The 26,258-nt window shown below is 42.7% G+C and overlaps 1 protein-coding gene across 2 annotated transcripts in view; it reads left to right on the plus strand.

The window, feature by feature from the left end:
* The window catches only part of CABLES1 (Cdk5 and Abl enzyme substrate 1), a 73,257-nt gene that overhangs the window by 22,846 nt on the left and 24,153 nt on the right, over positions 1-26,258 (plus strand). The window contains exons 2-4 of one of the 2 annotated variants that reach the window (XM_085052690.1): positions 13,275-13,346; positions 15,613-15,705; positions 22,530-22,607. In XM_085052690.1, coding sequence (XP_084908816.1) covers positions 13,275-13,346; positions 15,613-15,705; positions 22,530-22,607 — 243 coding nt within the window. The remainder of the gene's footprint in view (positions 1-13,274; positions 13,347-15,612; positions 15,706-22,529; positions 22,608-26,258) is intronic. The other variant, XM_085052691.1, reaches the window with a different exon arrangement.

Raw genomic sequence — 26,258 nt, forward strand, 5'->3', positions numbered from 1 at the left:
CCCAGAGGAGCACGGTTCTAGTAGTCCTAACCTACATCCGTGCTCTGGCTGATTAATCTGTAAATCCTTCAAAATTTCTCTCCCTTGCTATTACATCAAAGCATGCCCGAGTAAAAAACATGTGAGCAGAATCCTGAAATGTGTTCCCATAGCATGAGAAGGACTCTTTGTGTGTTTCATTAGGCAATACTTTGGGATTTTTTTTATGGGGAAACAGACGGTTGAGTTTCTAAACAGTGCAAGACGTGTTCCTCGAGATGTTTTCCTCAGTTAGCAAAAGAGAGCTGATGGTCTGGAAAAACTGCCTGGAGATGCTTTGTAAAAATTGTCCTTGGTTTCTTGTGACCTTTCATCAACTTAATTCATTGCTAATGAGCTGCAAATTCATTGCAATTCATTGCAGAGCTTTAAAATTGCCACTGAGTCAGATGACAAAGTGCCTTTCTTTATGTTATCAAGAAAAGTGCTCGGACTGAGGGAGGACTAGGCAGTAATGCAACTCTGAATAAAAGTCATAAACCCTTTGTCTCTGAAGGCTGCTGGTGGAAGTGCAGAGATTTTGAGAAGAGAAAGGAAGGGGGAGACCAGAAAAATTAAAAGTCTTACATCTACATAGGTTCTATCTGTATGCCTGCTCACCCTAGGGAAATGGTAATGTGATTGATTTGTTCCACACAGATAGGTAGAACCTTTAATATCAAATATATCCATTTCTGCATTGGCATAGTGTTTTTTCTTCCTAAAGCTGTTTAAAAAGTGTATGTGTATAAAGAAATTAAACACCAGCAAGGGTCTCTGCTAAAGAAGAACTAAATATTTTTGCATCTATAGTCATGGCATTTGCCATCCAAAGGTCTGCCTAAGGTTGTACTTAGCATGGCTACAGCTGCAACATTACCCCTTTCAGACCCTGGAAATCATTCAAACTAAGTCATTTAAGACTAAGCATACAACACCCCAGCTTTGAAAGGACCAACCACCATGTCAGCTCAGGGTCCCATTCCAGGTGTTTTTCAGGTCTGGTGCTGTGACTTGCTCCTGTGCTTCCCAGACTTTTGGAGACAGAGACCTCAGGCAGCCAGCTTTGACTGCTGGGAAGAGTTGATAATGTTGAGTGGTGCTTTATGCCCTTCTAAATGCTTTTTTAATAAAGCTATTGACAAGGGGAGGTTGTTCATCAAATGTGGGATATGGAAGCCATCCCTGCCTCTCCTGAGCCTCAGAAGAGGAGGTGGGAGATGTGCTATCAAGCTCCTTCTCCTCAGACTTTACCATTATTTTTAGACTTTTTGTCCCCACCTGCTGTGTGTACAGATGTCTGAAGTAATGTACAGGTTATATAAACTCACCATACACAGCCTAATGTTTGTGTTGTTTGTTTGTGATGGGGACAGCTCAGATCCTCCAGACTTCCTGTAAGGTCAGGGTGTGACCCCATTCTCAGTTAATCATCTCTACCAGGAGATGGGTTGCAACTATAATTAATTGTTGATTATTTTACTTTAATGATTGCTCTATCTATTTGTTTGCTTGCTTTTAACAAGACTAGATCAAGTTGGAGGCTCAGTACGCATTTGAAGGGGATCACTGAGAACATCAGGGTCGACCAGCCGACCTCTACCCTTCCTCATTGCATAATCTGAATGCAGCATATCTTTTGGGTGTGTTGGGGAGAGGCTGAACAAGTCAGGAATCATTGCTGAGGTTATTTGGTAGAGCAGTCAGTGGTGTTTTAAGGAGGCTGCCTGGTCTTGAATCTGCCTGAGCTGCTGCCTCTGATCCTTCTGGCATGGCACGAGGGAACCAAGACAGGAGTATGGGAAAAGTGCAGTCTGGGTCTTGTGCTGCATTCTAATAGCAGTCTCCTAAACTGCACTTTGTGTGCCAGATTTGTCAGTATGAGATGCTTTTTTAATTGTTCTGATAATATAAAGTATCAGTAGACTCAGTCTAACAGAGTGCTCTGGAAATCTTCCTCACTTTTGGTGTGTTAATGAATCTGCTTTTAGAATAAAATATAATAAAATATCGCAGTTGGAAGGGATCTGCAAGGATCATCTAGTCCAACTGCCTGGCCTCTTCAGAGCTGACCAAAAGTTAAAACATGTTAAGGGCATTGTACAAATTTCTTGCAGGTTTTTGTGGGTTTTCTCCTCCTAAAATTGATAGAAAAGTAATATCTCATTACTGGGTATTTGCTAGCCAGACAAATTGTTGGCACCCACAAAAATTCAGTTCTGTAATAATTACATAATTTACTAAGCAGGAGATTGCTCAGATTATGTTTTATAATCCAGCACTTTGACAGTATGCAAGGAATGTAAGAAAATAAAAGGCCATAAGTTTGGGAACCTTTCAAGTCTGCATATCCAGCTGTTTGTGGGGTGGCAGAGCAGCACATGTTCCCTGAGTGAGTGGGGATGGCACCCTGGAAAGATGCTGTTTTCAGCAGAGAGTAAGGAGATGCTTTCTGAGCCTCTGGCCTCTGCCAATTGTCCTGTGTGCTCTTGGGGGCGTATTGATCCTGGGAAAGGCAATTCCCCAGCCTGCAGATGTAGGCTGCATTTGCCAAGTCAATGAAATGTTCATTAGGGTGACTGCTGGGTACTTTCTCTTGTGAAAACAGGTGGGGAGGCTTCTTGGCCAGCTTCTCTAAATATTGGACCCTACTGTACCAACCATACCTTAAAAGAGAGCAATGATACAGCCACACAACCAAATGTTACCAGTATTATGAGCATTCCCACAATACTTGCTTACTGGGAGTAGGGGGAAGCGAGGGTTCCTCATGGATATTCAGTCTCTTAAATGTCACCTTTTAAACCATGATAAATCTTTGTAGGTGCACCTGTGATAAGCTGAACCATGGTGCAGTCTGTAGCTGGTCTTTCACTGTGCAGAGCTAAATGTTCACAGTGGAGTAAACTGGTTTTTGAAAACATTTAAATTTTTAATAGAGATCTGTAGCAGGAGAGAGTAACCTCAGACTGGGGATGAGCCAATTGCTGTAAGCCAAGGGATCTCAACAGAGAGATGACCTAACCCTCTGCTACCAGCAGAAACCCAGCGCCCAGTAACAGGAAGATGCCATGCTCAGTCGTGGTAGCAGAGATGGGGGAATGGAGGAGGTAGTTTGCTTTTTCCAGAGCAATTACCTGAGTGGCTTCAGGATCTGTCCCTAGTGAGACAAGCAGAGAAGAACTGAGCTCTCCCTTTGCAAGACTCAGGTTCAGAAGCTCATTGATACACTGAAGCAGTTCTGCTGAACAGTAAGGATCTGCCTTAACCCTAATAATGGATCTTGTGGTACATGTTTTTGGAACATGATTCCTGTATTGCAAGTATGTTTTTTGGTAAAGCATAAGCAAATGCAATATTTTAAGTAAATACATATTTTTGTACTCAAATGTCTTTGGCATTGAAGCTGACTGTGCATGAGCTAACAAGCAGCAAGGCGCTAATTCCTGTGGATGTAATAATATTTAAAATTATGGCTCTGGACTGCCTCACCTTATCACAGATACCTAAAAGTTAAGATGTCTAAGCTGTCCAATATGACAGCTGATCTCTGAACAATATGCATAGGCTTGGTCTTCAGCAATGAATGGGAGGGAAAGCAGGGCATTGACTCTTGGGTATGTAATGAGGTGCTGGGAAAAGTGCCTGATCTCAAGGGTATGTGTAGCAAGTGTAGCCAGAACTAAATGCAAAGTATGCACCAGTAAACACTCAGATTGCCACCACCTGTGCCAGCATTCATCTCTCATGCCCGAAATGCCTCATGCTAAGCTTTCTCCTATTCGTTTGGGTTTTTTGCCCTACTCACACAGGGGCCTTTTCTTTCTCTGTCAAGAATTCTAGCCAGACCATTCACAGTGTCTGGGATATATTTTTTTAACACTGCAGTTAATTGTTCAGATTTCTTCTAAGTCTAAGAATGTTAAGATGTGGGATTGTGGAATAGTTTCTCCCAGATAGCATCTGGAAGCAAGGCAGGGCTATGAGGTTGGGCTGTAGGTGACCTAAAACACACCTCAAATGAAAGAGGAAAAGGCTGGAGTTTTAATTGCGTGGTTATGTATCGAGGCTAGAATTACAGTCCTCTTTCCAGATTACTTAGTAGTGCATGTTTTTCCATGTGTTGTGCTATGTGTTGCATATAACCTTGACTTGCAAGTGAGTTTCTTAGTTAATTACACGACTTTAAGTGTTGTGGAATACAACGTTTTGGGATTTGGTACTTTTAAAGACTTGCACTCTGGCAGCATGTGGTTTCCTCAAATACTTGGTTTAAACGTTGGTTCTTCATTTCCCTGGGACGTGGTGTTTAAGGAGAAACATTACTTTTGAACAGAACTAAATCTTTGTTGTTTTGCAATACACAGAGTTTGTCAGGCCTAAGTGAGATACGTGAAGAATCTGTTAGATTCATGTTGATGCAATGAAGGCTATTAGGGTGTGGGTTTTACTGCAAAAAAAGGACTTAAAGATGGACAGTTTATATTTTCTTTACAGTGCTATTGTATCTGCTTTGGCAAGCATCCTTGTTTTCATAAGGTCAGATGATTAACCTTGTTGTTTGCTTCTTTCCTAGTTTTGAGTGTCTCTAATTAAGCTGATGCCTGTTGATGTGAAAATGTATGTTGGGTTATGAGGTAATGGTTGTTCTGAAAAATACAGCTGTGGCAGTGTTCAGCCATACCCAAAATAAATCACTGCACAGAAGCCTTCTGAAAGCTATCACATTGCTGCAGTCAGTAAAGTGAAGACAGTGAATCTGTGAATCATTGCTTAAAGATAATAGAGGGTGTAGATTCTTGGCGCTTCAGCATCTGTGAGAGCCCTGCTGTCTTTAAATGAATCTTACTGAATTGTAACTGTAGCTCCTCATTATGGTTTGGGCAGAGCCAGCAGTATGAGGATTGGGTGCCAAAGCAGCTGCAGCAGGGGTAAGATAGCATGATTGAATCCTTTAGATTTACCTTTAAGTTCATTGTGTCCAACCGTTAACAAGCACTGCCAAATCCTCCACTAGACCATGATGGTAGGTTCCTGTCAGAGACTGAAATAGTTCATGCCTCAAACATTGATATAAAGTTTTGCTCATTATAACAAAAAGTGTATAAAGAAGCTACAATCAAAGAAACCTCCCTGAAGATACCTGACTGAGTCAAACTGCTGAGATTAGATAAAGGGAAACCTATTGTTCAGTCATCTCAGGCTGAGGGAAAGGAATGCATACACAAAGGCCAAAGCCACCAGCTGTGCTGAGAATCATCCCTGGCTGAGTTTGGGGTGGGGGCAGAGCACAGCTCACAGAAGCCAGGTTGACACAAACTGGCCCAGCTGTGGAACCCCCAACCTCACTGGCTACATCCATGAGACTTTCACGTGAGAGGCAGCTGAGGGGGAGTCACAATCCATCACAGACCCCCCCAGAGTGCTAGGCCTGGCACCACAGGAGTGCAGGTGATGCAAGCAGAGTCTGCTGCAAGAAACTGCCCCTCCCCTGGGGGAACATGCCTGGACATTGCCCCTGGCCTGAGTGTATATTAACCCATGGCATCCTGTGCTTTTGGGGGGACCACCACCACCAAGAAGACCGGCTGGAGAGGATCAACGGAACGTCGTTGGGATCCACGGATGGTGATATTTTCTCTTTCCCTCTTTCTGTCCCCCCCACCTCTTTTCTTACTTCTCTTTTTCTCTCTTTTCTTCTCTCTCTCTCTCATATTTTCTATCAAATAAAACTCATACTATTGACTGGCATATGGTCTCGTTTGTACCTTAATTCAGGCAGAGGTATTTCTAAAGAACCTTAATAATTGGATCATAACAGTTCCAAACAAGGTACATCTTCGGAGAGTTGGGAATCCTGCTGGGGAAGGTGAAAATTAAATGGCCCTCAGAGTCAACAATTTGTTGTTGATAGCTCTTCTGTGATTGCTCTTCTGTTCTCCCTAGACTAAGCCCTGGGAGTTTTTTCCTTCACTAGAGATTCCTAGTAATCATGTCTTCTAGAATGATAGTGTGTCAAGCTGAATGTGCAAGATGCTAAAAATGCCCAAAAGTCCGAAAATTGTGTTCTACCATACCTTCTGTTTTCTGCATGATTGCATATACACATTCACACTATACAAATGCATTGCCAGTGAACAGCTTGCTATTCAGCACTTCTAAGTGAAAGTTCCTTGTCTCTTTGCAGTGATGGTACTCTTGATTTTATATTTGGTTTACCCAGACCCAGATGATCCCTCTGGAGCATTGGGACAGGGCTGTGCTAGAATTTTGTGTACTATTTGAAGGTTCACATGCATAAAGCTACATAATAATTTGTGAACAGAGCATTGTGTTGCATTGTGAAAGGTCAGTGGGATACTTCAGTATTGTCATGTTTATTTTCTTGTTTCATACTTCTTCATTCTTACTTAATTCTTACTTACAGGAACCTTTAGAATGGCAATGTAGGTGTTTTTCTTCTTGTGATGTTACATGGAGACAGGTCAGGAGGCAGCAGTTCAAGTATTGTGTATTTCAAAGCTTCTGCCTTGCGTATTGTGGGAGGATGAGGCTTGGAGAAGGAGTTGGATGACTGTATAGGTGGAGTACTGAGTACAGGGGGTACCCCTGTACTAGGAGGGGTGTGTAACATGGAGCCATGTGCATGCCATACCTCTCCCATCATCTCCTTGTTTTCTGTCTTATCCCCAAAAGGTTGACGGAGACTGAGGAAACATTTGGCATGGCGTTATTCTCCTAGTTATCACTAGATTTGAAGGTCTCTCTCCTTGCAGTGCATATCCCAAGAAAGCAGGTTGTTGAGAGTCCTGCTAGCTCAGGATTTCTGCTTCACATACTTTCCTTCGCAGTCTGCTGCAGAAGGCTTTGGTCTTAGACCATATTGGCATCTTGCCTGACATAGGTGACAGCTAAATAGAGGGGTCTTGGTATGGTCTCTGTGTGTTTGGGCTGGGCTGCTGAATTAACAAAATAATCCATTTTCAGCATGTGCCAGATGCTTTTAACTCCCATTGTGGGCAGCCCTGACAATATGCTGCGCAGCGTGGAAGTCCTAAATGGAGTTTGATGTTCTTTGCAGATAATGGCTCTGCTGCATAATTATGATAGCACACAATTAAAACCGGCTTTATATCGCTTTGGGTAGCTCCTGGAAATTCTATTTCCCTTAATAATTTTCAATAGTCTCAGGGTTTGTTTTTCCTGTGTTTGTCTTCCTGTAATATTGGCAAAAGATAGGAAGAAAATGAGCTGGGACATAAGAATCCCAGTAAAAACTTCAGAGGGAGGGTGAGAGGTGACTCATTAGCGGGTCTTTCATCTGGGTTCATGCTGGGGCATGAAGTCAGGGGTCAGGAAGTGAATGGGGATTCGTTCACAGCTGATGTCTTGTATAATATTTCAGAAGAGTGTGTTAATTGTCGCGGCTTACCCTGGGAGTTTGGGCAGAGGCATTCAGCCGGCAGCCTGAGGAACAGTTGGAGAGAAGTGGCATTTAAGTTTCTTTCCCTGGAGTGACACAGGGGCTGGAGCTGCTGGGGACAGGGCATGGCCTAAGTCTGGCAGCTTTGCTTATACCTACTCCCCTGGTCCCACAGTGGGAGAGAACCAGGAGCTGCACTTCTGTGTATACCCAAATCCAACTCCAAAGCAGTTTGGGAAAAGAATGCCATTTGGTAACTTACTCAAAACTCAGAGTAGCTTGCAAGATAAGTTTGTAGCCATAATATGGTGATATATTATAGATATATATATATATATGTATTTGTGTATTTATTTACTTTTAGTATTTTTTTTCATTCTACTACATAGATGGCTAATCTTAGATATCATTGAATATTCTCCTTGTTTTCCTTTTACTGTTCAAGCCATTTTGGTGCTGGAAGGAACAATATGAAGCCCAATGTAAAAACAGCCCTAGTGTTGCTGTTCCCCTAGAGGATCAAGGTGATGCTCTGCCTGGTTTGACCTATGGGAGCTACAAGTCCAGAGCATGTTTTGGTAGCTCCTCAGGGAGTGCTTGCAAAGGACAGGTTGGGTTTTGAGGAAGACCTCCTCTTTGAGTCTGGGGCTGACACCTCTCTGAGGACGGGTGGATGGATGAGAGAGAGAAGCCCTTCTCTTACACCTTTTGGCAGGCCCTGAAGTATCTTTACAGATATCCTGATCTCATTCCCAATCACTGTAAGCTTTATGATTAGTTTCTTTCCACTCCCCTTCTGCACCTATCTAGGGTAGTGTTCCTATGTGTAGGATACACCTTTTGCAATGATGGCACAGTGGAAATGAAGATTCCAACATTTTCAAAGTGTCAGGCAGTCTTGTGCTTTTCTGATGCTTCCAAGCCACATTATGATAATCACAGCTGTGACCAGAAGGTTATAGCCCAGATGTTTCTGCCCCATGGTTCTTACCCATGTTGCCTGGCCACCTGAGGGGAGGAGGTGGCCCAGTGGACATGGGAACTGCCAACAATCTTCAGCTCTTGAAATGTCTTTGTCCTCCCAAAGTCTGCCATCAGTGTTAACGCAGCTGGCAGGTGTTCGGGAGATTGGCACCCGTGTGTCCCATGTCACTGCAGCTCTGAAGTGATGCAGTTGTTCCAAAGTGAAGAAGCTTGTCTGGAAGGGCTGTTTTTTGTTCTGGGAGCCAGCAGCACCCACGCTGCTGGCTTCAGCTCTTTCAAGTTTGTAATCTTAACAGAAGCAGGGGGAAAATCATGCCCCCAACTTTAACAGAAATTAGTTGTATTTAAAATGCAGCTTTTTCTTCCTGATTTTGTAGCTGTGCTAGAAAGTCATTACACATGGATTTATTTTTCCTTATCTCTTGGATTATCATTGGCTTCCTTCCTTCCTTTCTTCCTTCCTGGATGAATTTATTCAGTGTTCTGATTGCAGGTCCTTTTTTTTTATCACCTCCTGTCTATGTAGCATAAGATTTTGTATGTTTAACATAACTGAGCTGAGTATTTTGCAGCAATTAAGAGCAGAGATAATTTTCCATTGATGGGATGTTTATGGTGAATATATTTACAGTCTACTTGCTTTGGCTGTTTGCTGTTTTGGTTACAGACCTGCCTTATTTTATTTTTCCTTTTATTTAGTTTCTTTTTTGGCCCTTGTATTTTATTTAATTTTTGCAACCGAGCTATGTATTAATCTGACTCTGGAGAGGGGAAATGAAGACAACATTTTAGCTTTTAAGTAACTTCCACAGAGATTCCGACAGCTGGTCAAAGATAAATCCAGTATACAAGCAGGGTCATGAATATTTTAGAAAACAGCCATTTAAAATACCATGGCATTAAATATCTCTTTAGTTTCTTTCTTTGGTCTGCACTTGGAATTTGCCTGTAGGATATTGGTTGTTTCTGGGTGCATGCACAGGGAACAACAGCAAGGAAACAGACGAAAAGTAGTTTAGGTAGGTGTTTAAGGGAAAGTGATATTGCATGATTTTTAAACAAAATAAGTCTGTAAGTTGCATGAGACTGTGACCATTGTCTTAGAGGGGCTGATCATTAGAACAAAGAGGTCATCATCTTTCCAGTGCTGAACTGCCTTTTTCTGTTTGCATGGACTGTGAGGAGTGAGGGTGAGTTTGGTATACATAGAATGTGGTGATTAAACTAGGAGGAATTTTTTAAGACTTTCCATGGACTAGCAGAAATTAACATTTTTATTGAAACATCTTTAATTTGGTTGTTAAGGGCAATTGTATTTTTGTGTGTTAGCTGACTGACATTTACTCTACAAAAGTTTTAAAGCATTTTATATTGAAATTGCATCTGCTTAAAGACTTATCCCAAAACCTGAATCCTGTATGAGTCACATAATGCTATTTTGTTTTGTTCTGCATATATTCTTCCTCAACAATAGAAGGATTTTCTCATTATTGAAATGGGGCATTTTTAAATACAAAATAGGTATCAACACGGCTTTACATCAGAATGATGGTAATGTGTGATATAAAACAGTTTGGGTTATTTCAGTGCGAGTATCTACATATACCAGCTGCTATAGCATGCTCATCAATTTTTGAAAAATAACCCTTTTAGGAGTTGTATAGACAAACCCTGGCTGCTTGCCTGAAGAGAGAAAGATGATTAATTTAAATACTAAACAGCAGTTGAGGTGATTAATTCTTAATGAAGTCAATGAAAAACTGATTTTGGTTGTATTCCCTGGAAGATCCTTTCAAAAGCTTTTCTTTTCAAAAACTGTTTTTTGTCCTGTGTGTGTGGCACAGGATGTGACTTTATTCACAGCAGGTGGGTTCATTAGTTGGCATTTCTGGTATAATATCCAGCTGTGTAAAGCTTATAAAATACTGGTATTTAGGTCATCTTAATTAGGTCTTGAAATAAAGATTTAAGATAAAGTGGAATAATTACACATCCTTCATTGCGGCTGAGCTTTTTCAGTGAAAAGAGGGTGTGATTCCTGGACAGTGTGAGCTGATTTCAACAGAGTTGCTCCACAACTGCCTCTCTGGTGCTCCTTTGACAGTGCTGGGAGTTGAAGTGATAAAAACTAATAATTCTGGGGAGAGGTGAAAGATGTGGCAGTTTTCAGCTGAACTGGGGGCTGGGCTGGATATCCTTGCTCACACTGCTACCTGTGCCAGTACCTTTTATGTGTGCTTTCTTCCTTCCTGAATGAGTTTATCCAGAATCATGCTTATATTATGCCCTAGTTGAGAGGGAGCTCAGGTGCTGCTCTCTGAAGTTTGGGTGAACAAAGAGCTTTCCCTACTCCTTTGTGCCAATTCAGTTGCCATGCAAGGTACCCAAAATGCTTCAAAATCAGTACTGGTGAAAATCAGTGTGAGGTCTTTCATGCCAAGAGAGGTGGCAGGGATTGCCACCCAGCCTATGTTGCATTCGAGGTTAGCAAGCAAAAATCAGGAGGGAGCATGCCTGGTGCTGGGTTTAGGAAGTTGAGACCAGCAAGGGAAGCCAGAGGACTCCAGCAGGCAACTGGATGAGCAGCTGATGAAATGCAGTTGTGTTCCTGCCAACCAGCACATCTGCCTTAACGACAGTTGCAAATGTAGGGTCTTCAAACCCATGTCTGTCAAACTATCAGCAATGAAGTTGGGGATGGTGCATAGCTTGAGCAAGGAGACTTGGAAAAAGGTTTCAGTGGTGGTTGGAATATGCACTTGGTGCTGTACAGGCACCTGGCATCTAGAGGAAATACAGTGTGACTAATTTACTAAATTTAATATGAAGAAGGTGACAAGGTTGTACCCTTGTTTATCTCTCTTTGACTAACAACATGCCAAGTATGCTTTTCGTGTTGTAACACCACAAGATGGGATCATGGCATTATTTGTGTTATTAAGCTAATGATGTATAAAGAGGTATTTACGAGCCAACAGCTATCATCTGCTATGTCAGCGTGCTGGTAGTTGAAACTTCCAGCTTTTGCCTGTGGATCAGTAAAACTGAAGATGGAGGAGGAGCTCCTCCTGATCTGAGTTTCTCCCAGTAAAAGCATTCCTGTGTCCTCTCAGACTGTGGATGGAGCCGAGGGAGCACCCATGGGTGCAGGAGACAGAAGTTTGGTCCCTTCTTCCTCCTTCTTCCGTGTCTATGCCAGCACATCCTGAAATGCAGACTTTTTTCCCTTAGAATTTTGAAGGTGTATCCTATCTTGTGCCAGATCTTCTAAAATCCTAGTTTAGACAAAGCCTGAGGGGATTTAGGTTTGCATATTTTTCCTAAGAGGATTATGCTTCACACTTAGTTGATCTATAAATTGTTTGAGGGGTTTTTTTTATGATTTTCTAAATACACAGAAAGCTGTATACACATTCAAATTGCCCTGAAATGTGTTGTCTGCAGGTTACTGATAGAAATCTGGTGTTTGAATTAATAGTAAATGGAATCACTGAACCTCAGGGTTATTTTGAACTGAAAAACATTTCAGTAATCAGATTTGCAGCACGGCTGCAGGAACAGTTGTAGCAGCACAACTGGAGGGGCAAGGGAATTGCAGGAAGGATTAGCAACTGCTTACACTGGCATCAGAGAAAACAATTTATTGTGAAAATACAGCCAAGGAATAAATAATGAGCACCTTTCCAAGCATATAGGCCTGCTCATAACATTCTGGAAACTCTTTGCTTGCAGATCAAGGGAGTAAGGCAGCTCAGCGGGAATTGGGAAAGAAACAGTGATAGTCTATGAGGGCTTTTATCATTTAAGTTCATACCCGTGAAGTCACTGGTGAGGTGTTCTGGGCCTCAGCCATGGCTGCTGGGATCGATGGGTGCTGGCATTGCTCCTGCCAACCGGGTGCTGGGGCACAGTGCCACAGCTCTGCTGGCTGTTGCAGCTGTTTTGACACCCATTGATGATGGAGTAGTTTCAATGATTGCCAGCTTATTTTTTCTGTGTGTGCCTGTGGGTGGGCTGTATCTTACACCTTCATTTGTGGTATTTACAATGTTTTTTTGGAGGGCTGGGCACAGTCCTTGTTTTGTGCTGCTGTCAGGGTGTTTGGAGGTTGTGCAACAGCAATGGCTGCTAAAACAAAGCTTGTACTGGGGCTTCTTCTGCCTGCTAGAGCAGCCAGAAAACCTGTAATGCTAAGATTTCCATAATTATTTCTCTGAAGGTGGAGGAAGGATGTGACTCAGGCATACGAAAGTAGTTTAAAACAGAACTTAGCTCACCTGTACTGCACAAAGGGATTGTCAGAGCTTCTGTTTAAACTGCTGTTGTGTGACCAGTGCTGCTGGCACTGTCATCTTTCATCTCACTTCAGACAGTCCTCACAGGAGTGATGAGATGGACATCGTGGAGAAACAAGTGGCACTTACTTGGTAGAAAGCACAAAGGGCAAAGAGAAGTGTCCCCTGTGGCAGCATGAAGGACAGGCAGTCTCTGTGGATCTATCTATGCATTATTTTGTCGAAGTGCTGTACTTGGAGCATTGCCGGCTGCACTGCAGCACATGTGGGACTGTGTTAGATGGGTGTTAAACCCTTGAAGGAAGGGAAGCATCAACTGAGGAGGAGCTGTTGCAAGCTGCAACTTCTGCTTTGCTGTAGCAGATTGTGTGGAGTAAGTTTGCTTCTGGGTGGAATCAGATTAAGATAAGCACAACAGAACAAAATTTATTGATATCCAAAGCTATGGCTTGGCTAGTGAAGGGTGGTTTGTGATGTTCACTGAATAACAGCTCTGAGGACTTTCTTGTGCTCTCTAATCAGCAGTGATGTTTTGTGTTCTGTTTTCTCTGCAGACGTCGGCTCATCTCCCAGCGATCTTCTCTGGAGACTCTGGAGGACATCGAAGAAAATGCCCCACTGCGGAGGTCATTTTATTTACTCTCTCTCTCTGGCTTCTTGTCTGTAAAGCACATGCATGGGCAGGCTTGCTCTCCCTCCTCATGTTCAAAAGTAGCTGGGTCTTCACATTAAGATTTTTCATAGTGAGTAAAGGAACTGAAACCTCACGTGTCCTGCGAGGTGGTGGCTGCTATGAATTGTACATTCCCTGGCTGTAGGTCATTAAACAAAAAGGCAGTATTTACATGAAATGTCAGGAAGTAAAATGTGAGATTTGGTTAATAGAGAAGTTTAGTTGTCACCCATATTAATGACTAGCCCCAGTCAGTAGTACCCTAACATCTGTGGTTCATTTAAAAAGTATGTACAGATGGTTTAAGACAGTAAGTTTTTGAAGGCTAGTATTTTTTATGAATTTTTATTATTTATTCTCTCATCACATGCAGTCTTATTTCAGTTACCAGCATTAATGTCTGTGTGTTGGCTGGTAGGTTTGTGACTGCCACCCCACTAATAAATCTGCTCCCATCCTAGTTATATTGGCAGCTTCAGTGTGTGGTTTGATTTCTGCATCTGGAAGACCACAGCTTCCTTCTCTGGGGACCACAATAATTAGTCACCAGGCAATCCTCTGGGCTGATGGAAAATTGGAGCAACTGCTTAACAGTTCAGAAAGTGGCTGGTCAGTAATCTGACCAGTGCATGGAATGCTTCCAGGGCAGCTGTTCGGCAAGACAGCAGCCTAAGTTTGACTGTCTCGTTATCTTAGAACCTGTAATTCAGCAGGTTTATATTGGTGTTTAGCCTATAGTCTTGTTTATCCACATGCAGATTGGCTGTCTCTCCCTACCTCGAAGCAAAGAACAGCAGAGGCTGTACCAATTGGCTTATTACCAAGGCTTGATTATTTTTACAAAGCTTTCTGTTGCATGCTTACCAGCATGTTATGAAGTGTTCCCATAAGTGATTCAAACATGTATAATTGGTAAAAGATATAAACAAAGTATGGTTTGCCAGGCAGTATTTTTACTTGCTAATTTGCAGAATTGGTAGTAGAATGTCTCTCTTGGTGGTATTTTCATGTGAAGAAACTAACAAGGCTAATTGCAATCAGAGGGTGAGGAAATCTCAAGGACTTTACTAGCAGGAGGAAGGCAGAAATTGCAAAGTGATGGGTTGCCCCCCTCAGGGTGTGCCCATGCAGCACGGTGGTGTTTGGGTACAGCAGTGGGGACTGGCACAGAGTGGCCTGTGGTTTCAGCCCAACATAACAACTTCTTGGGCTTGAGAAGCTGCTGAATTCTGCCTGTGCAGAGAGGAGGATAGAAAAATAGGTTAGGGGAACTTAACACAGAGGGGCTGTGCTGGTCCTGTGCACTGGCAGAGGATGCTGGTCCTGTAGGTACCACAGAGGATGCAGCAGCCACAGTCCAGCAGCCCTGGCTGTGCTGCAAGCACAGGACTCATCTCCAGTGCCTGCGAGCTGCGCCTCGCCTTGCAGCAAAACAGCCCTGAGATGAAACAGAGAATGCTTTCACATGCGCTGTGGTTTCAGCTGATTAGAAAGAGCAAGGGTGGAAGGCGGGGGGGAGGATATTGCTGTTTGTCTCATCTCTCCTCCCTCTGGCAATTCTGTAACTGCAATTTATAAAGCGCATTCAGATGTAAAATAGATTTAAGGCTTAATGTTTTGAAGAACGATTATTTTTTTTCCTGGGGTAGTTTATTTTATTTTCAGTTGTTATGTATACTGTCAGGAACGTGAAAAGTAATATTTGGAGTTAAAATCAAATTGGAATTATCCTTGCAAATAGGAGATTTTAAATCTTTCTAAAATTAAAACAAGAAACAACTTTCCTCAATGGCTCCTTTATCAATAGCTGAGAAGCATACAAAAGCGTGGGTGCTGGTGTGAGTGGGGAAAATTGCATATTTACTAGGTTTTTATTTGGTTTAATTTTTTTCCCCTGAAAGCTTGGGCTAAACTGTCATGGCAGATTACAGGAAGTTTTACTTTGCTGAGATTTTTTTTAATGATTTTTTTTTTGCATGAAGGGAGGGGGTGGTGCCTTTTCTTATTTTTAATTTTTTTTTTTTTGTTTCAGCCGTCCGTCGCGTTTCCAGACTTATTGTCTTTATTGTTCTTGCTGATTCCTAACACGGGGTGACTTGAATCATTTGTCTCGTCTTTCCTTCCTGCTTTTGTGTAGACTTCTTGGCGGTACAGCAGGGAACTGAGAACATTTTTTTTTTCTTCTCCCTCCCCTCCCTTGCAACTGATTTATTTTTCAGATGTCGGACACTCTCAGGATCACCCAGACCAAAGAACTTTAAGAAGGTTCATTTTATCAAGAACATGCGGCAACACGATACCAGGAATGGCAGGTATTGTGCATGCAAAGGCTGCTTCTGCAGAGGCAACCCATGGGATGAGAGGGAAGGGGCAGGATCAGCATCTCCCTGCAAGAGCAGGGCCATTGCCACTCACCACATATCTCCCTAATGGCCTTTCAAATACTCCGTGAGGTGCAGGCTGCAGTGCATGCTCCTTTCTCCAGTGAAGTACGTGTCAATGGAAATGCTAGCCCACAGATTTTGAGATCTGTGTCTCCTTAATACAAATAACCTGCATAAAAGGAAAATCTGTGGTGCTGTGGGACTTAACTAAACATAACTTGATTGTATTTCTTCAAGGGTGTTGCCAGGTTCTAAGTGTGAGAGGGGCATGTAGCTGAACCTGCCTGAACCAAGTTTAGCAGCAGTTCAAGGATACTTCCAACATCTGTTAGTGGATAGATACAGTGTGCAGGTAAATGCACAGCCAAGGATGGCTGTGGCAATATGAGGCATGGGATCCTAGTTTCATGGCAGATGTAGGCAGAGAGGATTCCAGAGGATGTGTGAGGGGTGCACCTGTGGCTGCAGCATGCCCTGAACTGGGATGTGGACTGCCCAGGTTACAGCCCCAGGCAGTGGTGGGACCTGTACAGCAGCACTGGCTGGGACTTGGCTTGCAGCAAAGGCATGGTATTCCCATCAGAAGGAGGTGTTTCCATCAGCAAAATGGGTTCTCTGTTGCGGTATCATCCAGCTCAGAAGTCAAACTAGCTCCTCCCTGCGTATAAAGAAGATGCCTGTCCTCTCTGATTTTTCCAAACACAGTTTCTCTGTGTGCCTCATGATTTATTTCATTCTTGTTCTTCCAAACCTGAATAAGTTTGAACTAGGCCACCTGAATAGGTAGCATGTAGACTAAACGATCCCACTGAGAGTTGCCCCTTGCCCGTGGCTGTTCTCATAAAACTGCCATGGCCAAGAACAGTATAAGCTCTGATGGACTGATCTGTGCCTGTAGCCTTTGATTTCCATCAAACATGGAACCATGTCAGTTGAAATTCTAACATTGTGTTGAAACACAGGTTTTATGAATTGAATTCCGGTAGGTGTTACTTGGCTCAAGAAAAATTTTCTTTGCTGTTATTCTCACACATACACTTGAATGCATTGAAACGTAGTAATCAACATAAATGTTGGAGAAAGTGGCCCTGTGAGATTTTAGAAGCAGCTTTCAGGCCCAGCTTTTGTATCAGACAGACACATGCAGAACTATTGACTTGACTATTGTCTGACTTGCCGCTGATTATTGTCTTTATAACAAATACATGTGGAATCAAACACTGAAAAGCACCCCTTTAATTTCAGTCCATTTTGTGCATAAGTAGATACATGCTTTGGGAATTTCTTACAGAAAAATATACTTACAAGGTATTATGCAAATTCCACAGAGAGCAAGTAATTTCTGAGATGTGTATATAAAGTCTAGGCATAAACTTGATAGATATATTACCTGCAAAAGCATGAAAAATACTTGATTTGTAAACTCTTTTTTCCATGTTTTGCAAAAAAGTATTTGTAGCATGTATGCAACATTTTATCTTAATTCATAGATCAGTCATTATGCCTGACAGTATTACTGAGTATTTTTCTTGCTAAGAAAGCAGTGTGAAAACTTCTGCTATTCAACTGGCTTCTTATCTTTATCAGCAGACACAGTTTTCCAGAATATTTCTACAATCATAATAAAGATCTCTTTATCTAGAATACATGTACAATAAGAACAAGAGATACAGTTTTGGAAACAGTTTTCATCCTGTGGTCGTAGAGCCACGATGATACTAGCTAAAAATTAAATGCAGAGTTAACACTTTGTGTCACCCCTATGTCTAGCAATAAGTAATCTGAGTGCAGACTGTTTTTCCCAGGGGTCTGGATGCAGTCACTGAAGTTAATAGACATGCTGGATGAAAAGGACCTCTAGAAATACAGGTGGATCTGCTTTATGTATTCATCCTAAAACCAAGAGTGTTTCTCTGTACCTTAAGACCTTTGAAGCTGGTGTCCTCCCCAGTTCCCTGTGACAGAGAGGAGCACAGGTGTTGTAATAAATAGAAAACCCTCCTGGGGCTCCTTTCCGTGCCTGAGACCTTGTCCCATGTGGCTCATGCATGACTCTGCAGGATGCAAGTGCTGAGCTGGGCTCCAGTCAGGCTCTCTGAGCTCCCTCCAAAACCCCTGACCCTTCTCTCAAAGTATGTTAGTCTTCCACTTAACATGATAATCCCAGCTTTGAAAACATCTACATTGAATATATTTTTGGGTGGTGAATTTAATGACTGGGCTTTAAAATAGCCAGCACTTTCAGAAAGTCACTGGTTTGTGACTGTGTCAAAGCAAAGAAAACTCCAGTGTGAGTGATAGCTCAGGGCTCCTCTCCCCAGTAACGGCCCTTGTTTGTGTCTCTCAACCTGTAAAGTGACATGTCCTTGTCCTGTGGCACTGAAAGCTCTTCCCATCAGCCTCAGGGATGATATGTGTTGAGCAACGATGCTCTGGGCCCAGCCTTTGGCAGTCCTGCGGCAAGGCAGGACCAGCTGTGGTTAAAATAGGAGTTCAGCTATTTAGCACAGAGAAAAAACTCATACAGAAAAAATACACAGACTGGAGCTTATCAGCAAGGCCTTGTAAAGCTTCCTGTTGATGGTTCTGTTCACTGGTTAAACCGGTTTCTTTGGATTTGTAGGTCGTGGCTTATTAAAGGAGTTAGAAAATTAGGGTTCCTAGACTGTGTTATCAAAGCAGTCTTGTGAAATATCACAAAATAAATTTTCCCCTTAAAAGACAAAGACAAGTCAGCCCTGACATAGAAAGTAGCATAGGTAGCCACCAGCATGTGGTTTTACCCACTTTACTCAGCAGGTTTATTGGTGATATCCTCCATAAACACTGAAGCAGAAGATTAGCAAAAAAGGAGCCACCGAAATGGCAATCTGAGGCAGCTGAACAAACAGTTCATGGTGAGAATGGAACAAGAGCAGCTCTGGAGTTATCATATATAGCAGGTATAAAAAGCAGTAAAACAACGTTCGTCTCCCACCCCCATGCCATTGCTTTCTCAGCTTTCTTGTTAGCAAACACATCTAAACAAAGGCCAAACACTATCGTGAAAGGTCTCTTTTCCTGCTCTCTTAATTGCACACACATGCAGTCTAAAAGGGTGATGATTGGCAGCACCCTCACACTTCATAACTAGTCTCAGCCACCTTCTAATAGCCCTTGAACCTGTGAGACTCCAAAATGAAGGCTGCTACCGTGAGCATCCATGGTTTGTGTGTTGACCTTTGTGTGCAGGGTGACAGAGCCCTGGCAGTCAAACATCATCAGTCAGGGTGAGAAAAGAGGCTACAGTGTTCCACATGTGGATGGTACATATGATATATATCACATTGCCTGATGGCAGCCTTTTGGTGCAACACAGTCAAACCTAGGTAGATGCTGAGGAAAGTGGACATTATTCTTCAAGTCTAACAAATTATTGATTATGTTGAGAACTTTGTGCTCAGTAAGTTTTTTTGTAGTACACGCTTCATAAAGAAATTGGAAGATTAGCTTTTATAGCCTTTTCACATTGTCAAAACTCTTGCAAAATAATGGTTGCTCTGAACCATAGTAATTAGTACAACTTTTCAGTGAAATGTGAGAATTAAAGAGTGAAAACCTTTCCCTGAAGTGGTTTTAAACATGTCTAGCTGGCACAAAAAAAAAAAATTCCTAATTGGAATTAGGGCATGTAAACACATTCTCAGATGGTTTCCGATGTCAGAGATAGCTCCTTCAGAGGTGTGCAGGAATGTAGATGCCCTTTGTTGAAGAGCTGAAATCCAGAAAAATGCTTTTGTCCCATTTTATTGATTTTCTTGAACAGCAATAGACGTCCACCACAACTTCTTCCCGAAAGCATACTTTGAGGCAAGTTTCTGGACTTTTTGCCCCAGCAAACCACTGCAGGCCTTCAGAAATTTTTTTTGCTTCCATGCATGTCATCAGACCTCTATGTAAAATGCAGTTTTATCCCTCCATGATGAGTATCTGACCACTGCCTTCCCTGCTTCCTTTCCAGTCCAGTTCCTAAAGCTGTTTTGCATCAACCTCCTTCAGCAGCTCTGCAGATGAGGTTTTGTGGCATCCTGGCAGTGGAGGCTGTGGGCTCCTCTCACGCTCTGCCTGGGAGATCTTTGTGTAAAAAGGGTCTGCCAGTTTATGAAAAGAGAGGCAAAACTTGGGTCCCAAGGGAAAGAAATCTGAAAAAAATAGAGGCTGGGCTGGTGCTTTTTATTTCCTTTCTTGTCTGATTCCCTCTGATACACACAGTTCTGTGGTAACTTCCTACTGTTGTCTTTGCTTGTGGACATGGAAGCACCAGTTTGTTTTTCTTTTAAGTATTAAGAGTTGAGTTTTATTTTTAGGGAGGTGTAGGGCGTTGGTGGAAGAGCTGTATTTCCAGAAGCAGCCAGAAAGAGGGGGATAATGTGCTTAGTGGGTACTGTGGTTTTCCGAATTCAAAGATGCTTTCTGATGTCAGCCTCAAAACCTGTGCCAAGTTTCATACATCAGCAAACAAGGCTTCCAGTGAACAAGCAAGCTGTTGTGAGTAGCAACCATTCAGCAGTAAGCAGTGGCAAGCACAAAATTAATCATACGCCAGGGTTTTTTTTGCTTGTGGATTGCTGTTCTCAAAGAGGAAAAATTATTCCTCCCCACTCTGTAACGTACTGCTGCACCATGAGACCATCTTACAGGATCTGAGACATTTACCTTAGATAAGGAGTGTTACAGCATTCGGACAACAATGAAATTGTACTTAATCTGCTGCAGAACTTCCTAAAGCTGTATGCATGTTTATTATTAGAAACCCTTCTTCATTAAAGGGTAAATCCCTCTTTGCTTTTAAACAGGCTTTTAAGGAAGAAAATAGGATTGCTATAACAGAGTAATCCAGGAGAAGGAAAATCGATCATTCTGCATTTTTCCAAGGATTACGTGCAGCAGCTCTCTTGGGGAGCTAAACCTTTTCCAAGAACGATGACTAAGCTGGTCCCTTAAGGAAACAGTGTTCTAATAACAGCATAACTGGTGTGAGATTCATAGGTGCATATGCTGGTTTTCAGACAGCAAAGAGCAACAGAGCTTGCTAGGGTTTGTTGTCCAGCTTTCACCAGCGTAGGACAAACAATGAAGAATTCAGTTGAAATCCTCACATACAGATCTGTGGGACACAACGTCAGAAAAACCAGCGTTGGAGAGCTGAGCAAGGAAGTGCTATAGCCCTGACAATCAGCGTAGTGGTTGGTCCTAGCATTTTCACCACAAGTGGAGATTTTTAGAAAGATAAAATATCAGTAAATTCTAACACTGATCATGTCAGGAAACAGCACAAATTGCCATCGCTCTTAGAGGAATTTGACATGGTGCAGCCTGTTGGCCAACTTCAAAGGGATGAAGGATCAGTTGTACAATTGTGCACTTATTCGGGTCCTGAAGGTAATAAGGAAAAAGGGTATATTTGGAAGCAATCAGTTATTTATTGCCATTTTATATCTTACTTCTTGATCAGACTTCTCTTGGCCACTTGGGAATCTGCATCTCCCAAAACTGCAATAATGTAACTACTGGCATTCCACTCTGTTTTATAGAAAGTGGGTCTTGACCTCCAGGTGGTTTTGATGTTGCTTAATGATATGTCAGAGCTTGATGGCTGAAGGCAGTAGTGTGGCTGTGTAACAGATATGTTGCTCCAAGCTATTTGATTTAAAGAAAATGAAATCTATTTGAGTCTAAACCAGGACAGTATCACACAGTGACTTTGCAGATGTTGCAGACATTTTGAGACTGGTTAGAAATACAAGGCATTTTTTCTAAGGGTGTCCTGGATTCTCAGATAAGCTCTCTGCAGACAGATAATGTATGCTTTCATGAAGCCAAATCTTGAGCTAACTGCCTATGAGGAATGAAGGCAAGCCATGTGTAGAGCAGGAGGGATTAAGCCCTGATGGTGACTGAGACAGATGTGGTTCTGGAGGAGAATTGGCCAGGAGCTGTGGGGTTGGTTATGTCTGAGAGTCAATGCAACATCATAACCGAGAGGGTTAATGTGATTGTTGAGCACAGAGGCTGGCAAGGTGTCATGGCTACATACTGGTCTTCAAGGTAAGACTGGAAAATGTGCAACTGCTGAGGTCAGGGATAATGCCTGGAAACCAGGAAAGGTGATGGAGGAAAACTGGAGAAGACTCAAGGAGGAAGCTTGAAAACAGTGAAAGGAACTGAAAACTTAGGATAATAGCAAACCTAGCCTGACTGCTGGATGAAGTCTATTTCAGGAACAAAAAGCTGACAATCAAGGGAATCCTTTGGTTTAGCAAAGTTCACAAACAGCAGCCAGGGTGTGTTGTGTATCAGTGGTAATTGTTGGTATCACTTGGGATGCTGCTAGATTTGTCTGTTGAGTTTCAGCCATTGTAGTGAGTTAACAGAATGGTCCTGTGCCTCTCTGGGTGGACTCCTTTTACTAGGAAAGCATCTGTCCTGGCTTCCAAGTCGCTTATTCAAGATAGTCTTCCTAGAAAGCCTATAGAGGGAATGGGACTCCACTGCTCATTCACTGTTCATTTGCTGCAGCACACAGGCTTCAGCCCTGCTGTAAAGACTTCATAGCACAATACCTGTGAGATGTAAAAGAGGATGGAGACATCATCCATCATGGAAGTTTTATGATTGTCAATTCCTCAATGGTAACATCTGTTGCTTTGCTTGTTGTGGTGGGATTTTTAAATTTTAGTCTTTGATTTCTTTTATTTTCTTTTATATTTTAGAATAGTCCTTATCAGCAGCAGAAGATCCTTCTGTAGCATATTTTCAGTGCTGCCATATCGAGACTGTACCCAAGTCGGGTATGTATATTTATACATGTACTGCATAGTCTTTCTGGGCCTGCATGTAGACCTGATAAGAGACAACAGCATGATGGAGGCTAATGCTTTTACATGTCTGCTCTGAGAAGAGAGAAATGTTCTTAGGTATATTTGCCTTGTGGACCATTACCAGGTTAAAACTACAGCTTTCAGTCCCCACTTTATTTAAATGTGTTGTGGTATCTTTGATGATTACACTGGAGAAAACGACTCCCATGAAATCAATGTTCTTGAAAAATGCACTGTTTTTATTGTTTCTTCTGACTTCACTCGTCTTTCACAAAACAAATACTCCAGACAGCACAACTTTAATTGTATAAACCATCTTAGCTTTCTCATTCTCCCACATGAATGTGGTGCTACTGTATGTAGATTTCTAGAGCTATAAAGAACTATTTAGATTTAAAGAGAATACTTCTTTATTTAATACTTTTAGTCACTGGTCAGATCATTCAGTGAAAACAGATTATTTTGGCCATAATATTATACAGGTTCATAGCTGTCCCTGCAGCTGCCTTGCATCCCCTGACATGCTGAGACACTATAACTAATAGAAAAGTTGCTTCAGAGTCAAGTAGTTCTCCAAAGACTGAGAAAGCTTTTAGCTCTCCACTGAAACCACAGAAGTGGAAGAAACTGGATTTGGCTGGAAGATGTGGCCTGGCAGGCTCTGGTGGTCAGCTGGCTGCCTTCAGAGGTGCAGTGCAAGGCTGGGATGGGCACTGCTGGTGGGCAGCAGTTCCATGACTCTGGGACAAGGAGGGGAAAGCGTGGCCACCACAACCACTTGCCAGAGACCTGAGAAGTCCTTGTGGTTGACTTGCTGTCTGCAGGGCACAAAATTCATGGGAAATAGTCAGTTGATACAATGAGGTTGGTTGCAAAGATCCAAAATCATCTAGAGTCAAATCTATCCACTGTATAAAAGATGAATTTGGCTCATACTTTTCAGCCATCTGGTTCGTTCCTGAGAATGATTTGTCACAATCTCCTTGTGCACCAGTCATTCAAAACAAAGGGAGATTATTTGTAATGCACAAAGGAAAGGAAGCACCTTTGTTGGAGGGTTGACTTGGTCTGCTCTCTCTTACAGTAAATTTTTTCCCTTAATTAAATTGTGATGACACATGAGGCAAATTCTTGACAGACTGGCAGATTTGTTCTTTGTTCCTGAGTATACTGTCATTCTTTTATGGTCATCACCCTGTCGAAATTGCCTCTTTATAGAAAATTGAATATATTTTGAAATTCTGATGACTGGTTATACCTTCTAAATTATAGCAGCAATGAGCCCAGCTGCAAAATTAAATATTTCAGCATGTCATGTCTTGTGCTGTGCTTGCACAGCAAGAAGGGCATGGGATGAGAAGGTAGCAAGTGCCAATACCTAACAGTCCAGCCCTGTTCCCTTTGCTAAAAAACCAAGATTAAAAAAAATGCCCTCTGTCTTTCTTCCAGAGCATCAGAGGAAGAGAGAAACAATTCAGTGGCACCTCCTTCCAGGAACAGCTGGTGCTAAGAACAGATGAGGCAGTATAGCATAAACTGTAGCCACTCTGTTCAGGCTGCACAGTGCTTGCTTACTTGCACATTTTGGATGTGCAGTGGGAGGGGGGAGAGACATTGGCTACTCTTATGAAGTACTGTAGTGACAGCATCCTTTAGCTTTGCTTTCTCTGAATCCCTGTCCTCAGGCAAGATGTCCCAACTGGTTTATGCTCTGCAAACATCACTGAATAGTTAATGGAAAGAAACAGGTTGTTGCAGGGAACCACGGGCGCATGTGAAATTTGACTGGAGAAAGTCTCGACAGGAGTGGGAGAGTAGGATGGATGAGCAGGCAGGAGGAACTGTTCCATGTGACAGGAGCACATAGCGGAGCTGCTGCTGCTTCTCCACCTCTGCTCCAACTCGCAGGCACTGTGACCAGTGAGGAAATCCCCAGGCACAGCTGTTGTGGAGGCTGCCAGCCCATGCTGTACTGTAGGCAGTGCAGCAGAGCTGTACTCTATCAGTGCTGGTAGGTACAATTTACAGGAGCAGATCCATTATAAAAACATGGTAAAAGGCACTTTCTGAAGTCACAACTCCATGTACTCATCCTCTGTGGATGGGGCAGCATCACCCCTCACCAATGAGGTGCAAGCAGTATACTCTAGACTGTGGCCCTTGCTTGCCTGCCCTCCATGCAGAGGTCAAACTACAGCAGCAAGAACCCTCCCCAAAAACCTCCAAATCATGTTTTTAAGTGGTCATACCAATGGTGGTCTGGGGGTTGCAGGGCGGAAAGCCATAGAAGTACATGAGAGGATGAAGTTTGAGGTGCCCTGGAATAAGTTTCCTAAATACTTGCTTTTCTTCCCCCCATCTAGGCCAGCAGAGCATATGTGAGAGCAGATATAGCTAGGTAAAACCAGGAAATGTCAGGAAAGCTACGTTGCAAGTCAAGAACTGAAGGAGATGCTGAGCATCTTGCCTGCTGACAGCCCTCACCTCACAGTATCTCTCGGTGTTACAGCCCAAGGTCATCAGACCCTACACAGGGTTTAGTGGTAGCCAAGGGGAGTGATGTAGTGATGCAGATCATCTTGCACCTGTGGGAACACTTGTAACAGTGTTATTGCCTCTGTTCCTAATTTAACAGACATAGAGGAAGATTGTCTGAATGTTTGGCTTTGATGATGTCTTTATGACATACAAAGCCATTGTGTGAAGCACAGGTTAGAGGCAAATGCTGGTATTGCAGGTTTGGTTTGTGTAGTTGCCACTCTTTTTTTTTAATATGTTGGAAACCTTCATGGATAAAGGGTTCCTCTTTCTTCTTTAAATATAATATTCCAAAATATAGAAGATCTACCTTGTGAACGGTGTTGAAACTGCCTCAACATCCACTTCATATCTTCCTTGGCACGGATGGGCATTAATCCTCATCTACTTCTGTAGATGGGCAGAAAACTGGAGGTGTTGACCTCCAATTTTTATCAGAGGTGCCCCTTAAGCATCCCCTGAGCTGCTGTGGCACACACCTCCTCTCTCAGAGGTTGGTTTACACTGTGGAAGCTCACAGCAAGTGGAGTTGAGCCTTGTTACTGTTCTTGTTCCAGGACAGGAGAAGGTGCCTCAGGTCAACAGCAGGTAGCTGTCCTACCACACACACACAGCACAGGCATGTGCAGCCACATGCTGACCTGCTGTGGACCCTCAGACGGGTTCATGTCATGGCAAACCAAAGAGTGAAGACATTTGCAGATGGATTAAATAAGACTTGAAGGAATTATTCATTTGGAAGAGGGCTCCAGATGGTTTGAGGTGAATTGGATTTCAGCCCTTTGAGACAGGAGACAGGGATCAGACACAGCAGATATTATCCTTTTAGCCATTAGGCAGGTCATACTCTGGACACTTGAGTCCCTAAAGAGGAGCTGTAACAGCCACACTCTCCAGGAACATTCCTGCAGGTTTCTGCCCACCCCACTCCCCAGCATGGTGTGTGCAAGGGCACTCTGTGGACCCCCCATGTGGCCCCAGGCAGGTTCAACTCTGCCTACTCAGGAAAAAGCAGATATCCTGGGCAGGGGAGAAGGGAACCTATTTTTCTTTGCTCACCTGCTCTTGAATCATCTCTAGCCA

The sequence above is a fragment of the Lichenostomus cassidix genome, chromosome 2, assembly GCF_008360975.1.
Source record: "Lichenostomus cassidix isolate B80296 chromosome 2, HeHo_3.0, whole genome shotgun sequence".
NCBI classification, from domain to species: domain Eukaryota; kingdom Metazoa; phylum Chordata; class Aves; order Passeriformes; family Meliphagidae; genus Lichenostomus; species Lichenostomus cassidix.